At 41.3% G+C, this 18,175-nt stretch overlaps 1 protein-coding gene across 1 annotated transcript in view; it reads right to left on the reverse strand.

The window, feature by feature from the left end:
- Positions 1-18,175, reverse strand: part of LOC311035178 (glutamate receptor ionotropic, NMDA 2A-like) — a gene marked incomplete at both ends in the record, with an annotated part of 279,959 nt that overhangs the window by 53,052 nt on the left and 208,732 nt on the right. The window contains one exon of the mRNA XM_084043257.1: positions 2,553-2,721. Coding sequence (XP_083899383.1) covers positions 2,553-2,721 — 169 coding nt within the window. The remainder of the gene's footprint in view (positions 1-2,552; positions 2,722-18,175) is intronic.

Here is an 18,175-nt window from a genome sequence, read left to right on the forward strand (position 1 = left end):
AAGAGGCCAATTCGCACCTGGAAAACCATTTCACACTTGGCAAATCCCCCCAATTTGTCTGTGACAATGCTTGGACAAAGCACTGATGTTCCACTGAATTGCCCGATGGCAGGCTCTCTGAAACTCTGGAATGTCACATCTGTATGATCCTGTCCCCAAATAAACCCCAAGAGAGCCTCTGCACCCTGAGATAAACTCTCTGTGCTTCTCCCACAGTGCTGTCCTTTTTAGAGTAGTATTTAATCCATAAGGGCCGGGGAACGCATCTGTGTCATTTTAAGATTTCTTTGGCTATTCAAAAATAGCAGATATACAAGGTCATAGCGCTAGGAGCTTGAAGATCTGCTATTTTTGGAATAATCGTGAAAATGTGTACAAATCTTTGAATATATATATATATATATATATATATATATATATATATATATATATATATATATATATATATTCTTTAAAGAAAACATTTTAACTCAAATCTTTGCTTCTCGGGGATTCTACAAATGTCTTCTAAATCCTAATTTGTTTTGAAAAAACATGCTATAATATCAGTGGTTCTTTTATCATGTCCAAAATGATATGTATTGGGCCGCGGACCACCATCTCAAAATATGATGTTCCAGGGACCCCCAGAAGCCAAGATTTGAGTTAAAAATGTTCGCTTGAAACAAATATATACTGTATATTCAAAGATTTGCACACATTTTCACAATAAAAATAAATAAATAGCAGATGTACAAGCTCATAGCGCTATGAGCTTGTACATCTGCTATTTTTTAATAGCCAAAGATATCTATAAAAATGACACAGTCTATGCTTTCCCAGTCTTAACGGATTAACCTCTGCAAACCACAGTAATAAACAGTCCACAGCAGGACGGTATCCCCCCTGGCCAGGCTGGGGCAGACCAGGCTTGTTTATATATAGGTGGTTTGGGGCTCCTTTATTATCTCCCTAACAAAGGAGCAAACACCTCTGGCTTCACTCAGATCTAGGAGGAGTTTTAGGGCAATAATGTCTCACAACAACAGTGTGGAAACGGAGCAAATGGAAACTAACGAGCTAAACATAATTCAATCATGAAATCGTCTCTGTCGGGGTGGAAACCTTATATATCCAACAACAACTGTTACTTTTCAGGTGCTCGGGTGGCGCAGTGGTAAAGTCCCTGCATGCTCACCACCACGGAGGTTGTGGGTTCGAATCCACCGTCGTGCATCTGGCTTTGTCGTGCGTCTCCGCGAACACAACAGGCTCTATTCACAGCAGCCATATTGTGAAGACATTCACAGGTGTTACCAATTATACTAAAATGAAGGCTCTGTTCCATTCTGGTCAAACAGAGTCAGAATGCTGATATTGTGCTTGTTGGCTCACTGGAAACACTCTGTTACACCAGTGGGTCTACAGTTGGGGGTCCAGGGACCCTCATGGGCTTCCAAATGGCCCCTTACAGGTGTGTAACTCTGAGAGTGTACAAATGGAACCAAATGGACCCTTACGGGTCCATTTGGTTCCATTTGTACACTCTCAGAGTTATGGGGGTCGTGGAAACCACTGTGCTACACTAAATGGAACAGAGCCTTCATTAGTATCATTGGTAACACCTGTGAAGGAAGTGATAACATGGCTGCTGTGCATAGAGCCTATTAGTCCGTGTTCGGGCGAGGGAAGCCGGGCGGGGAGGAGGGTGATATTTGTCACTACACGTACTCGTACGGGCTGGGGGGCGGCACCTGTCAGCGGGGAGTGTTGGGCGGGAGGAGTAGGACGAAGGCTCTACTATGTCCTCCCGGTGGGGGCTCCTCACTGGCAGGTGAGTCAGTAGGATACGACAGCAGTGACAACACAGAGATGTGTGTGGGGAGGAATCACTTGGCATAACGACTAAATTGGGGAGGAAAAGGGGGTAAAAAAATAATTGGCTACTCTAAATTTAGAAAAAAGAACAGAAAAAAAACGGTTACTTTCAAGATTCAAATAAAAGAAATGGCAACAGTAGCACACGCCGTGTATCGAGCTTGTGTATGTGCTACCTTTTAATGCTTTTGTGTGACGCAAGTATAGGGCGTTAATTTATGAAAAAATCACAAAAAGTAAAAGAATATGGAGATATGAGGTTTCTGTCCCGACAGCAACAAAATAATAATTCCGTAGCCTAGTTGACGGTCCAATATTCCCATATCCGACACTTGTTTGGTGCAATGAAGTATATGCATGTAACGATTCACTCAACTCACAATATGAAATTAATCACGATACTGGGTTCACGATATGATTTTTCAGATCCAGTATTTTCATCTCTTTTTTGTATTTTTTTGTTTCAATACTGTGTTTTCTATAATCCTCTTTTCAATACTGTAGCAAATGAAAACCTTTTAAAATCAATTTTCTTACAAAGATCCTGAATTTCCTTCCTTTTTTTTACACACCCTCTGCTGTTTGCATTGCGATCATTTTTTTTATTAAATCGATTTAAATCGATTTAAATTGTCACCAGTTTGAATCCATTTACGCTAAGTTGCTACATGCCTAATATGAATGGTTTTGCTTACCTCTCCCACCATGCCGTTCCACAGGCCGTGGATCTTCTTGCCGTGTTTCCCGTTGTTGACCAGGTAGAGGTCGTAGGTGAACTTGATGTTCCGGGCGATCTTCTTCAGGATGTCGATGCAGAAGCCCTTACAACACTGCTTGATGTACGAGCCGCCCGACGTGGTGTTGCTGGAACGAACACACACACACACACACACACACACACACACACACACACACACACACACACACACACACACACACACACACACACACACACACACACACACACACACACACACACACACACACAGAGAGAAAAAAGATTGGATCGGGGCAAAACAAAGCATGCAGCTAGCTGGTATACATGAGGTGTCATGTCTTGTTTTTCACATTAACCACTTGAACCCTAGCATCCCTATTTTGAGGAGATCATTAGCCACAAATAGCAGATCTAGGGCTGAGGTTGCCATGGCAATCAATTGGCTCATTTGGGTCACGGCCAGAGCCTGGCCCAGAGCCTTTTCTGGCAGTTCAGGACAACCGTCTATCCAACCGTTGCCGAGAGCGCCGGACACGGCACTCTCTCATCGTCATCTGCAACGTGCGTGGCGAATTTGAAGTCGGTCGGTGGAGCGGTTGTCGAGATACAAGATTCCTTGCATTTATTGTAAGAAGATAGATGAATCTTTTTGATCATAATTATAATCAAGAATTTCTTTTAAAATGTATCTATACAATTTTATTTTTTACAATGGACTTGATCAATAAGTGTGATTTGTCAGCACTATTTTTGTGGTTGTCTTTTTTGAAGGTTGTGCCTGAGGAAGGTTGTGTGTGACCAAAACGTTACCTTAATAAATCAGCTTAAAGTGTACCTTACAAGTGACAGTATGCGGGTTATGGGGACAATCAATATGTTTGTGTATTCTGTTTGTGGTGTATCTTGGTGTGTACAGTATGTCAATTTTGTGAGTGTTTTGCAAGCCTGTGCGGGATGGGCATTTTGTGGTGTAGGACACTATAATAAAACATTCTATCTATCTATCCATCTATCTGATGTTATCATTAGGTGTGTGCAGGTCCTGGAGCTTATGGAACGACAGTGTTGACGGCTCATCAATCCAGACAGCTGGTGTTACTGTACATCAAACTGTAGGACTGGAATTATGACAGCTGCAGAGTCCCCATAAATACTGCCGAAGGACAGGAAATACAGTGCAGTGTGTGTGTGTGAGTGTGTGTGTGTGTGTGTGTGTGTGTGTGTGTGTGTGTGTGTGTGTGTGTGTGTGTGTGTGTGTGTGTGTGTGTGTGTGTGTGTGTGTGTGTGTGTGTGTGTGTGTGTGTGTGTGTGTGTGTGTGTGTGTGTGTGTGTGTATACTTGTATTATTATTCTTGCGAGGGTCATATGTCTCCACAATTATAGTAGAATTTGAGAATTGTGAGGACAATTTTCCCCGGTCCTCACAAAAGAGAAATGGTTGTTTTATATTGTTGAAAACAATTTGGGGATTTAAGGTCTGTTGTGTACACACCGGGAGGCGATGAACAGGCGTAATTATTTTTATCACGTCGCAGCGCTGATCAACAGATAGACGTGCAACTAGTCGTCACTTTCTCATCACTTTTTCCTCATAGCAGTGGCGTGCACAGACATTTTGAGGGGCAGGTGCTCAAGTAAATCACACTTTTTTTTGTTTACTTGTTCTGCTCTTTTTTTCCCTCTACACCAATACCTCTTTGCCAAAAATAGCCGATCTACAAGCTCACAACGCCTCGCAGCGCGAGGCGTTGTGAGCTTGTAGATCTGCTATTTGTGGCTAAAGTTCTCCTCAGAAAAGGGATGCTAGGTTTCGAGTGGTTATGGTAAAAAGAAAAATCATATCACATAAAGATTTGGCGGACCCCCTGTAGTAACTCTGAGGACCCCCTAGGGGTCCCGGACCCCCTGTTGAAGACCCCTGCTGTAAACTGGGCACTTCTGGTCAGAGGGCAAAGGGCAGGTGCTCTAGCACCACCTAGAGTCTATCTGTGCACGTCCCTGCCTCATAGGCTGGCCTTGGTAAAGGGCCTCCCAATGAGGGCTCAATGGCAGGCCCTGAATGGGAGGCCTCACCAAAATAAAAAAGTTTGATGTGAAATAACGGCGACGCATTTTCGTAGCGTTTACCACTCGCGGCGCTACCTGGTGTGTGACGACCTCTAGGCTTACAATTAGGAACAGACTCACAGGTTGGGATTAGGATTAGGATTATAGGATTAAACATTTAGGCTTAAAGCCGGGGCATTACACCCGGGGCCTGGGCTGATTTTGTAGTTTACTTTCCAGTTCAGGTTTAAAAACTACAGCAGATTAAAAACATGGCTGACTAGTATGAGCAACACAGCTGCACCAAACTGATTAATCATGACGAGTGTGTCAGATTTTCATAGGTGTGTCCAGAGCCAAGAGCGTGTGTGTGTGTGTGTGTGTGTGTGTGTGCGTGTGCGTGTGCGTGTGCGCGTGCGCGTGTGTGTGTGTGTGTGTGTGTGTGTGTGTGTGTGCGTGCGTGCGTGCGTGCGTGCGTGCGTGCGTGCGTGCGTGCGTGTGTGTGTGTGTGCATGTGTGTGTGTGTGTGTTGCTAGAGAAGCAAAGCAGATGAAAACACGGTGGTATGGACTCGGAGCAGAGCAGATGCTGCTAGTCTTTAAATAGAGCTGAGCTGCTCTGCTCAGAACAGCCAGCCCACATAACATGAGACATGACTCCCTCTCTCTCTGCATTCCAGGCTAAAACTACAGCTATTAGCTTCACAGCCATTATTGTTTTTCATTAATCGAATAATCGAGATTCTTTTCAACTATTTTTTAACTACTGCTATTTTAACTATTTAAAAATCTGTATTTTGGAAAAACCTACAACTTTTCCCTAAAAATATTAAAATCGATTATCGATTATTTTTCATAATCAATACATCGACTAGTTTAATAATTGACCTTTCCGCGTCCATATCCGTTGCATTAACCCTCTGTCTTTGTCTCAATTTGTTTTCCTCGTTTGTTTCCACTCTGATATCCAGAGTGAACCCAAGACAAAAAAAAATACGTTTACTTCCCGTATCTGTGTAAAGTAGGTGGACACGCCTTTTTAGGAGACCGGAAGCAGGTTGGAGTCTATTAACCCATTGAGACCTGACGCCGATTCTACAAGTCTCCTAAATCTCAAAAGTTTTCTGAAAAACGTATGTTTCTATATCAGTGATGCTCTGAAAAACGTATGTTTCTATATCAGTGATGCTCTGAAAAACGTATGTTTCTATATCAGTGATGCTCAATCTTTTTCAAGTCAAGGACCCCCAAAATTATATGTATTTGGCCGCGGACCCCCATCTCAAAATATGTTGTTCCAGGGACCCCCCAGAAGCAAAGATTTTAGTTAAAAATGTTTGCTTTAAAAATATATATATTCAAAGATTTGCACACATTTTCACGTTTCTTCAAAAATAGCAGATCTACAAGCTCGTAGCGCGGCACTCGGTGCCGCGCTAAGAGCTTGTATATCTGCTATTTTTGAATAGCCCAAAGTGTAAAATAATGCTTTCTTAGCTCAAATCTAAAAATGACACAGTTCCAGGTCTTAATGGGTTCATTCACAATGGAAGTGTGAAGGTGAACACATCAGCTTCTGAACCGTTCTTTATCCCCATGGTCACTGAACTAAATACAGGACCCGATCGTCACAAGCCACACAGTATTCCCAAGGTTTTCACACTACAATGGCTTTTTTTCAGAGAGACAAATCAGGAGAAAATCGACTTTATTATCACCCTGTCTCTGTTCCAGCAACACACTCTCGTGGGACCTCGCCCCAGTAAACATCAGACGTTCGCATCAGATCAGACGGCGCCCACATAGGAGACCATTTGTAGGATTTGTGTACCATTTCGCCTCTAGTGGCTCCAATTGGGATGGCCTATATCTTTAAAAGGATCCCTGGCTAATAAAGCCTTTTATGCATTTATACATTATAACTGCCCTCTATAACAAAACATTACAATTAAAAACACCTTAAATATTTTATTTATTTTAGACTCAATAGGGAAAACACCCGTCGCAACATGATGATGTCATCATGTGCTAATAAAAACATATAAAATATTGTTTTGATGCTCATATTAACCTTTTAAGTATTAAATTGTTTTTTAGCCGCGCTAGTCGCTCTATACCTTTAGGTATATACCTTTAGGTATAGAGCGGATCCTGCTCTATACCTGACTTTGTCCGTGTTCACTGTCAACGTTCTGATTGGTCAGACCCGTCAACGTTCTGATTGGTCAGACCCGTCAGCTCTATACCTGACTTTGTCCGTGTTCACCGTCAACGTTCTGATTGGTCAGACCCCTCAACGTTCTGATTGGTCAGACCCGTCAACGTTCTGATTGGTCAGACCCGTCAACAAAGTGATTGGTCAAGCTTCACGTGACAAATGGCTATAAACACATTATAAACACATATCGATGACAAAATGTATCAAAGGCGCCGCTGCCTTCACACAGGGTGTGATTTTTTATTAGCACATTCATTGCATACATTCCATAGGGTTAGACCACACATGGACAAATGACATCATCAGCTTGCGACGGGGGCGGTCCTTATTTAGTGAAAGATGAACTATTTCTAAAATAGATTAAATATTTAAGATGTTTTAAATTTTAAACTTTAGTTATATAGGGCAAATGTAATGTATATACTGTAGTAGCCAGGGATCAATTTAATAATTGAATATCTTTGGCGTAGACAGACCCACCAGTAGACTCTCCCCTGACATCCAGAGTCTACCCAGGCCCAGCAATAGGACCCACAGAGAAGGCAAATGTACAGCAGATGTACTGTACAAGGTCACAACGCCTCACTTTATACCGTAGATCTGCTCTTTTTGAAAATGTTTATGCGTAGGTGAGGCAAGTTAATATTAGGCATACAGTAGATGTAAATGAGAGCACGTCTTCAATGAAAGCCATCATCAGCCTCGGACATCAAAGGAATGCCTTTGGTCAGCTGAAATCTGCTATCATCAAGGCCAACGTCACAAGCGTTTAATTCTGCCGCCGAAAGCGCACCGCCTCACGTCTCGTCCATGCGTGTCTTTGATGCGTATATAGCTATACCGCTAGCCGTATGAATGGCAAATTGCATCACGGCTGACCTTTTACAGTTCAACGTTTTTGCCTGATTGAAACTCCGCTCGGCGGGAAAAGTTCATGAAGAAGGGGAAAAAAAGAAAAAAGGAAAGAAAGACAAGAAAGAAAGAAAATAGATACGAGTACGATTCCAGAACGCTGGGCCGGCGTACAACTGTCACAGAATCTAAACATCAAGAGATTAAAAGAACCTTTTAACAGAAGTCATGTGCAGTCAGAGCAGCTCTCTCTGTGTGTGTGTGTGTGTGTGTGTGTGTGTGTGTGTGTGTGTGTGTGTGTGTGTGTGTGTGTGTGTGTGTGTGTGTGTGTGTGTGTATGTGTGTGCGCGCAATTTATGCACAATGCCCCAGGTGTTCCATGGCACAGATATACATTGTCTTTCCCCAGCTGAGCCTCCAACCCCGCAAACCGCCCCAGCATGTCCTTATGGCATATTGTTTAAACACACACGTGCGCACCACACACACACACACACACACACACACACACACACACACACACACACACACACACACACACACACACACACACAGAGGGAGTACATCTGTTTGCCGGGATGGTACAGTAGATGGAGACGGTCTTTCCACTGTACTGTACGTCACACTTTGGTAAACAAACACAGATAACCCTTTAAGACCTGAGAACGCATCTGTGTGTCATTTTTAGATTTTATTTGGCTATTCAAAAATAGCAGATCTACAAGCTCATAGCACGGCACCGAGTGCCGCGCTATGAGCTTGTATATCTGCTATTTTTTTTTTATCGTGTTTTTTTTTTGCAAATCTTTGATATATATCTATAAAGCAATTGTTTTTTACTCAAATCTTTGCTTCTGGGGGTCCCTGGAACAATTTTTTGTGGGCCTCCTTGACACTGACATTAATATTATAGCAACATAAGTGTTTCAGAAAACTGTTTTAAACTGATTTAGAAGACATTTGTAGAATCCCCAGAAGCAATAACATTTTAGCTAGAAATGCTCGCTTTAAATATATATATATATATTCAAAGATTTGCACAAAATTGTTCACGATTTTTCAAAAATAGCAGAAATAGAGCTTATAGAAATAGAGCTTGTAGATCTGTACATCTCAACAAAAAAAATTGTTCCAGGGACCCCCAGAAGCAAAGATTTGAGTAAAAAACAATTGCTTTATAGATATATATTCGAAGATTTGCAAAAAAAAACACAATTAAAAAAAAATAGCAGATCTACAAGCTCATAGCGCGGCACTCGGGTGCCGCGCTATGAGCTTGTATATCTGCTATTTTTGAATAGCCCAACGAAATCTAAAAATGACACACAGATGCGTTCTCAGGTCTTAAAGAGATAAGTAGTGGCGGCTGGGAGGATGGCAGCGTTCATGGATGGCTGAATGTATACGGTATATAACTGAATGTCCAGCCATCTGTACCGTACTGTACTGTATATGAACCTTGTATCTCCATATTTCAACTCTTTATATTATTTCCCTACTTTAAAAATAGCCCATGTACAAGCTTGTAGATGCGGGCCATTTTCCACTATTTCATATTATTTGTTTTTCAATTTATTTACTCAAGTACTGTACATAAGTACAATTTTGAGGTATTTCTACTTATGTATTTCCAATTGTCTACATCTCAGAGGGAAATGTTATACTTTTACTCCGCTACAATTATTTGAAAACTTTAGTTACTAGTTACTTTGTAGATTTTGATTCCTATTACAAAACATACATTAACCACTTCAGCCCTATATACAGTACATCGGCCATTTGAAAATGGCTGATCTACAAGCTCACAATGCGTCATGATGCGACACATTGTGAGCTTGTAGATCTGCTATTTTCTAAAGATTTTTTGACATCCTAATATACAGTACAATCGAGAGTCGCGCATGCACAACAGTCGGTCAGTCGTCCACCGCCTACTCGCATACGGGTCCTTTTAAGCCGAGTGCAGCCGACTAGAGCCGAGCGAAAACAAACGGCAGCCATTGAAATGTCTCCATCATCTCCACCTCAACCGGACATCACTGCCCTTTCCCTCACGCACAAACAGGTAATCATAGCTGCTTTTTCCTTCTTTCAACGATGTGCGCGTCGTGTGTGTGTGTGTGTGTGTGTGTGTGTGTTTGTTACTGTGCCTTTGTACTTTCGCAAAACAAGCCCAAAAGAAGCGAGCCCTTCAACCCGCGGCGTCAAACTCTAGAGGTTCTAGTTTTATACATTTGAAAACTTATGAAATGGGATATTCTGCATAATGAGTACTTTTGGTACTTTAAGCACATTATTATACCAATATTTTTGTACTTTTACTCAAGTAAATGTATTATTCTGGACTTTTACAGTACTTGTAACAGAGTATTTCTTCACTGCAGTACTGATACTTTTACTTAAGTAAAACATGTGAGTACTTTTTCCACCACTGTTTGTTTTATATATACCGCTGTCGGGCAGAAGCCTCTTTCATATTTTAACCACAGCGTCACACAAAAGCATCAGAAGTAGCAGATCTACAAGCTCCAAACGTGGCGCGAAGCGACGTGATTTGAATCCTAAAAAGTAACAGTTTAGGACATGAGCTTTCCACCCGACAGAGAGGATATTTACCCTATACTTTATCATACTGTGTCACACAGTAATTGTGAAAAATAGCCGATCTCAAGTACCGGTAATATACATGATGGATGGACAGATGATTATATGGATGGATGGATGGATGGATGGGCGGGAGGACAGAGAAATACTGTATCTGAAGTAAAAGTAAAAAATAAAAGATAAAAAAAAATATGAAGATGAACTGGGAGAGAGTAGTCGGTGGGGTTTTCTGCAGTGGTGGAAGAAGTACCACTATTTTTATTTTACTTAAGTATAAAAGTACCAATACTTTTATACCAGTACCAATGCAGAAATACTCTGATACAAGTAAAAGTCCTGCATTTGACTCCAGTAAAAGTACACAAGTATCGGCACCAAATACAGTATACTTAAAAGTACCAAATTAAAAGTAAGGTTCCTGTACTGTCCACAGCCCTCCTCTGAGACACAGACCTGAGCAGAAAAAACATGGCACCATATAATGAGCATTAGCAAAGACCAATTATATGAATGTAGGCTGAAAAGTCAGGTCCTATAAGTCATTGGTTCTAAAAGTGTGGTCCGGGGACACCCAGGGGTCCTTGGGGGGGGGGGGGGGCAGGGGGTCCCCAGCTAAATATGTTAATACAGCATCACAATCATTTAACAACTTCATCCATTTATACGTGGGCTATTCAAAAACAGCAGATCTACAAGCTCACATCGCGTCACTTCGTGCCGCGCTGCTATTTTAGATTTTTTGGGGGAAAAATATCGAAAATGTTTGGACATTTTTGAATACTTTTGAATTTTTTTACATAAATCTACTCTCCTGGGGGTCCCTGGCACAAAATAAATCAGATGGGGGTCCCAGCCAAATATATATCAATTTGGGTGTCCTTGAAATTAAAAAAGTTTGAGAAGCACTGCTCTAAGTATACAGTACTCGAGTAAATGTACTCGGTTACATTTCCACCAGTGGTTCTTCTCTGCCTGCTGGTGTAGTCATCATTATCTGTCAAGAGACGGGCTGGCAGTGTCTTTGAACCAGTGACAGTTACATATCACCAGGCTGGCGGGCGCTTCGCTCATTCATGATGGAGTCCAATGAATCCCCTCCGGTTATATTATGCTGCTCTATACGCTCTCATTCTCATCATGACCAGTGATAGATAGATAGATAGGTCCTGTCACATAACGTTGTTACATAATCGCTTAAAATTGAGATAATCGTAATTATTTTGCATGATCGTCAGTGGCGTGCACAGACATTTTGAGGGGCAGGTGCTCAAGTAAATTATACTTTTTTTTTGTTGACTTGGTCTACTCTTTTTTCCCTCTACACATATACCTCTTTGCCGAAAATAGCCGATCTACAAGCCCACAACGCCTCGCGCTGCGAGGCGTTGTGAGCTTGTAGATCTGCTATTTTTGGCTAAAGTTCTCCTCAGAAAAGGGATGCTAGGTTTCGAGTGGTTATGGTAAAAAGAAAAATCATATCACATAAAGATTTGGCGGACCCCCTGTAGTAACTCTGAGGACCCCCTAGGGGTCTCGGACCCCCTGTTGAAGACCCCTGCTGTAAACTAAAAAAAAAAAAAAAAGGCACTTCTGGTCAAGAGGGCAAAGGGCAGGTGCTCTAGCGCCACCTATAGTCTATCTGTGCACGTCCCTGATGATCGTCATATTCGTTTCCATGTTGAAAAATGTTCATCCGTTTTCAAAAAATGTACCCAAAAATAGCAGAAATAGCAGATCTACAAGCTTATATGTTTATAAGTAAGTATACAATAGGGCTAATAGGTTTAATGAATGTTTTGTAATGACCAAAGTAATTAGTTTGTAACATCGAAGTCCACGGGGCAAATCACAGCACTTTTCTGAGCCTAATTATTCAGTAAACCCCAGACAGAACAAACAGAAAATCCACTGAATGTTCTAAGTTTAGTTTTTTTTTGGTGTAATTGAGGTCAGAAAACCAAAAAAGAAAAACGAAACATTTTAAAAATAGAAATTTGATGTCATGAAATTTTAAATACAGTTCTTGAGTAAACATACTACTTAGTTATTTTTCAAAGCAATACATTTCACGCCGCTACATTCCCAATTATCACGACTACATGTTTGTCACGTTGTCAAATCTCTCCCCGCACGACTTCACTATCTTCCCCGTTCCACCACTGCTGCTATCAGAGCTGTGATGATGAAACACCCCGAGAGTGGCGAGGGCTGTTTGACAAGGAATTAAACTATATCTGTATCTATATCTATAACTGTTTGACAAGGAATTAAACTATATCTGTATCTATATCTATAACTGTTTGACAAGGAATTAAACTATATATCTGTATCTATATCTATAACTGTTTGACAAGGAATTAAACTATATCTGTATCTATATCTATAACTGTTTGACAAGGAATTAAACTATATATCTGTATCTATATCTATAACTGTTTGACAAGGAATTAAACTATATCTGTATCTATATCTCTAACTGTTTGACAAGGAATTAAACTATATCGCTGTCCATGTTGGCTGGAAACCAACTTTGTACCTCCCAAAACGGTTACGTCTCAGGAAATGGAAAAAAGATCCTGTGTTCCGATGAAATTTAGTTATTATATAGTTGGGCAGAAACCTTGTATCTCCATATTCTAACTTTTTGTGTTTTTTAGTAAATTAACACCCTACTTCAGGGGTCTTCAACAGGGGGTCCGGGACCCCTAGGGGGCCCTCAGAGCTACTGTAGGGGGTCCGCCAAATGTGATAGGATTTAGTTTTTTTTACATTAACCACTTCAACCCTAAAATTCCTTTTCTGAGGGGAACATTAGCCGAAAATAGCAGATCTACAAGCTCTCAACGCCTCGCGCTGCGAGGCGTTGAGAGCTTATAGATCGGCTATTTTTGGCAAAGAGGATAGGTGTAGAGGGAAAAAATAGCAGACTAAGTAAAAAAAAAAACTTTAATCTGAAACACAATTTTATGCAATATAGAGTAGGGGGTCCCTGCTTCATCTCTCTCTCAGCTAGGGGGTCCTTGGCCTGAAAAGGTTGAAGACCCATGCCCTACTTGATCATACTACAGCGTCACACAAAAGCATTCGCGCCGTGTTTCGAGCTTGTAGATCTGCTACGTTTGATGCTTTTGAATTTGAATCCTAAAAACTAAATGTTTTAGACGTATGATGCGTAGCCTGCATAGCTATAGTCCAGGCAGTCGACTCAAGCCAGCATGCCAACCTGATCAGGTGACCAGTCACATGCTCTCTCTCTCTCTCCTGATCTGGGCGGCTATTTAATCTTCTCTGCCTAAACCTGTCATTCTGGCCTCTCTCCTGGCTGTGCTGCTGTTGCGGCCTCTCTCTCTCTCTGCTGTTACATTACATGACATTACATTACAGTCATTTAGCAGACGCTTTTATCCAAAGCGACTTACAATAAGTGTATTCAACATAGGTAGGTAACGAAGCTACTAATCACCAGAAGTCTTAAGTGCATTCTCTTCTAAAACAACAAGCAAATAAGAGTATACCTAGTGCTAAAGTAAAAGTGCAATATATCAGCTACCTACTTTCATAAACAGATGAGACAAAATAGGAAAGTCAAATGAGCAGGAGCTAAAACAAATAAGTGTATTGAATAAACAAGATCCAATAAGACAAGAGCTCATACAACTAATTGACAACAAGTAAGCCAGACAAAGAGGAAGGGTAGTGTTTCCTGAAGAGGTGGGTTTTCAGCCTGCGGCGAAAAAATGGGCAGTGACTCTGCTGTCATGACATCAGTGGGGAGTTCATTCCACCACTGTGGGGCCAGAACAGAAAAAAAAGCTGTGACCGGCAATCAGTCGCCCCCGAGGCGTCAGACCGAAGTGGTCGGGCAGGAGTGTAAGCCTTGACCATAGCCTGGAGGTAAGAAGGAGCTGTTCCTTTCCCTGCCCTATAGGCTAGCACCTAGGGTTTTAAACTGGATGCCAGCCGCTACGGGGTGCCAGTGTAGAGAACAGAGAAGGATAGTTGTGTGGGAGACCTTGGGGCGGTTGAACACCAGACGAGCTGCAGCTTTCTGAACAAGCTCCAGAGGTCTGATGATGGCACCAGCCGGGGCACCAGCAAGGAGGGAGTTGCAGTAGTCCAGGACTACTGCAACTCCTGCAACTACTGCAGACAGCGAGGCAAGGCAACAGACAGCATCTCCCGATGCTGTCTGTTGCCTTGCCTCGCTGTCTGCTGCTGACCATCAAGTTTGCAATCCCACCGCCTCCCCTGCATCCACCTGTATAGGCTCTGTTTCTAGATTCCCATTGGGGGGTCTTAATTCATTCCCTGTAAATGCTATTTGGCATGTAACATTAATTAAAATGTTCATGCTTACAGGGGAATCAATAGATACAGAGCCCTGACGCCAAACTATGCTTCATATATCTATGCTCAATTACGCTCAATAAAAATACGTTCTAAAATCAATCTAAGAGTTGTCTGACTGAAATGAGATTTCCACCCAACGGAGACAACGATGTCAATACTTACGACATAGGCGTGTTAATACTTTTCGTTTGGTTCGATATTTATAAAACCCACAGACAGGATTAACCACTTTCGCTCTCAAATCCTAAGGAAAAAAATGCAAAAAATTGCCTATCTACAAGCTCACATGTCTCGCACGTTGTGAGCTTATAGATCTTCTATGTTTTCTACTTTTGTGCGACACTCTTATATGACAAAGTAGGGAAATAATTTATGAAAAAAACTAAAAAGTTGAAATTATGGAGAATATGGAGGTTTGATATAGTACCATATTATGATAATTGCTGCTTCGCCCGCATCCCCTTTAACTAGCGATGCGTTTTTGTTTTTTTTTCAACAACAATTCCACCGGCATCCATCGCCTCAGTAGACGTTTTGAATTAAAACTCACTTACCTAAATGGCTCCCCAAGTCTCCAATCTAAAACATGCCCTGGAGATGGAATTCGTAGCTGCATGGGTATCTATCACCCTGACACCCCCCAGCTTCACTCATGTGTGTACATCCCTCCCTTAACCCATTAAGACCGGGAACGCATCTGTGTCATTTTAAGATTTCTTTGAGCTATTTTTTAAAAATTGTTGTGAATTGTTTTTTTTGGGCAAATCTTTAAATATATATATATATTTCTAAGTGAACACTTGTAACTACAAATGTCTTCTAAATCCTAACAGTTTTCAGATTTTCTTTTATGTTGCTACATATCAGTGGTGCTTAAAACCTTTTTTCATGTCAAGGACCCCCAAAATGTATTTGGCCGCGGACCCCCATCTGAAAATATGTTGTTCCAGGGAGAAAAAAAAAATCAAATATATTAATTTGCTTTCTTTTTCTTTTTTTTCCCCAAAAATAGCAGATCTACAAGTTCATGCATTCCCAGTTTGAATGGGTTAATAGGAAACACATCTCCCTTGTGTGTTTATTTCTTCTGTAGAGAGGGTGTGTTTGTTTGGAGACAACCCCCAGAACAACATACCAATAAGACAGACACTGACTGTAATGTTATTCCATCTCTGGGCATACTATACGTGAGGATGCCAGCTGGTGGGAAGCAGCAACAGATTACAATTACTCAAGTACTGTACTTAAAGGACGACTTCACCCATTTCTTCATAATTATAATGGACCCTTCGCTAAGCTCAACCCACTCCACTGTGCCAGACCAAGGTCTGCTTCTCTCCCACTGACATGCATGTTATCTATGAATAATTGATCATTTCAGGAGCGAGAGCTTCCAAATCGCTTCTAAATCTAGTCAAAAAGGCCTGCGGTTTAGGCTATGCGCTGGGAAAATGTGCATGACATTATTTCAACACACTCAAAATACAGGGAAATATTGTAGGGAGAAACAGTGTATCCAACTCATCAACTATCAACTTTAACGTCATTATCACCGGACAGGAGTTTTCATGTAGCACACGGTAACACTACAAATACAGTAGTAGCAGTTAATAAATAGACAAACAAATGAATGAATACAGTATACTTTAACGTGCGGAATCCGAAACAGGCAACATGTACTAGTTATTCTGAATTTCTGGTGGAACTTGGTCTTTAGAACATTGGTTCTTAAAGTGGGGTTAGGGGACCCCCAGGGGTACTTGAGGGGGTTCCAGGGGGTCCTCAGCTAAATGATGGACAGGAACCAAATGGACCCTTATGGGTCTGTAATTCTGAGAGTTAAATTAACATTGATTTTACGATATGAATTGGGGTCCCAGAGATATGCCATTAAATGGGGGTCCGTAGCCTAATGCATGTCAAACTGGGGGTCCTTGAAATTAAAATGGTTGAGAATCACTGCTAGAGCCGTAAAAAAATCTTCTCTTATGGGGGTCCCTGGCTTATCTTTTGAAATGGGGGTCCGCGGGCTAATAAGTGTCAATTTAGGGGTCCTTGACATGAAAAAGTTTGAGAAGCACTGCTTTAGAAGTTACTGACTGTCTTCATAACACATACATCTGCTATCAAAAATATTAACAGCTCAAACAACATGTGTTTCTAAACATGCTTATGAATCTAATAGTGATTATTTCAGGATACACCATGCAAAACGTAACCATTGGCGCGTTAACACAAACACATCAGCATCGGATCACTGCGAATTTGTACATTTGTTTGTTTTACATGATTTGCACCTTTGTTACGATTACGGTGATTAGTATTATTGCCATCACCTGGGCGGTGATGAGTGAGTCGCGTAACTTTCCCGACGTTAAGCTGTGTATGTGTTCAACAATACAGCCATGCAGCCTTGCAGTTTAACCCATTAAGACCTGGAACTGTGTCATTTTTAGATTTGAGCTAAAAAAGCATTATTTTACACTTTGGGCTATTCAAAAATAGCAGATATACAAGCTCGTAGCGCGGCACCGAGTGCCGCGCTACGAGCTTGTAGATCTGCTATTTTTGAAAATTCGTGAAAATGTGTGCAAATCTTTGAACATATATATTTTTAAAGCGAACATTTTTAACTCAAATCTTTGCTTCTGGGGGGTCCCTGGAACAACATATTTTGATGGGGGTCCGCGGCCAAATACATATCATTTTGGGGGTCCTTGACATGAAAAAGATTGAGCACCACTGATATAGAAACATACGTTTTTCAGAAAACTGTTGAGATTTAGGAGACATGTAGAATCGGCTTCAGGTCTCAATGGGTGCAGATTTCAGTTGGGCTAAGAAACATGCAACCGTCTTCTAGGTACGTGGAATCTGTTGCTGGCTGGTAGGCGGGTTTCTGAACTGTCCACAGCCCTCCTCTGAGACACTCCACCAAGTAGACAAAAATGGTTATAATGAGCATTAGTGAGGACCAATTATATGAAGATAGGTTGAAAATGGGTGAAGTGGTCCTTTAAGTACCATTTTGTGGTACTGTGAGGCACACGAGTATCTCCGTTTTTAATACTTTTAATTGTAATACTCTCTAATGTGCTACAAAATCTCCTATTTTCTAAAAAGTTTTAGAAACGTGAGTACTTTTACTTTGGTTCTGTAAGTATATATTGATACCAATACTGAACTGAAGTAACATTTTGTACCAATTCTGAACTGAAGTAACATTTTGTACCAATTCTGAACTGAAGTAACATTTTGTATACATGCCTTTTACTTGAAATTGTGGTATTGCTACTTTCACTTATGTATTTCTTCCCACACTGTTGGGGATACTGTACTTGCGCAACGCAACCCAATTCCATGTCAGCGTTTGGCATGTTGACTGCATTCCAACTCCCACCAGGAAATGTAAAGATGAAAACATTATCAATTGTTGATTTTCGACATCTAAAGCTTTTTTGCCATCTAAAGCCTTTCGCCATGATGATGGGATTACAACAACGATTCTTCACGGCCCATTTGCTGCACGGC

The sequence above is a fragment of the Gymnoscopelus microlampas genome, assembly GCF_963454915.1.
Source record: "Gymnoscopelus microlampas genome assembly, chromosome: 2".
Classification (NCBI taxonomy): Eukaryota; Metazoa; Chordata; class Actinopteri; order Myctophiformes; family Myctophidae; genus Gymnoscopelus; species Gymnoscopelus microlampas.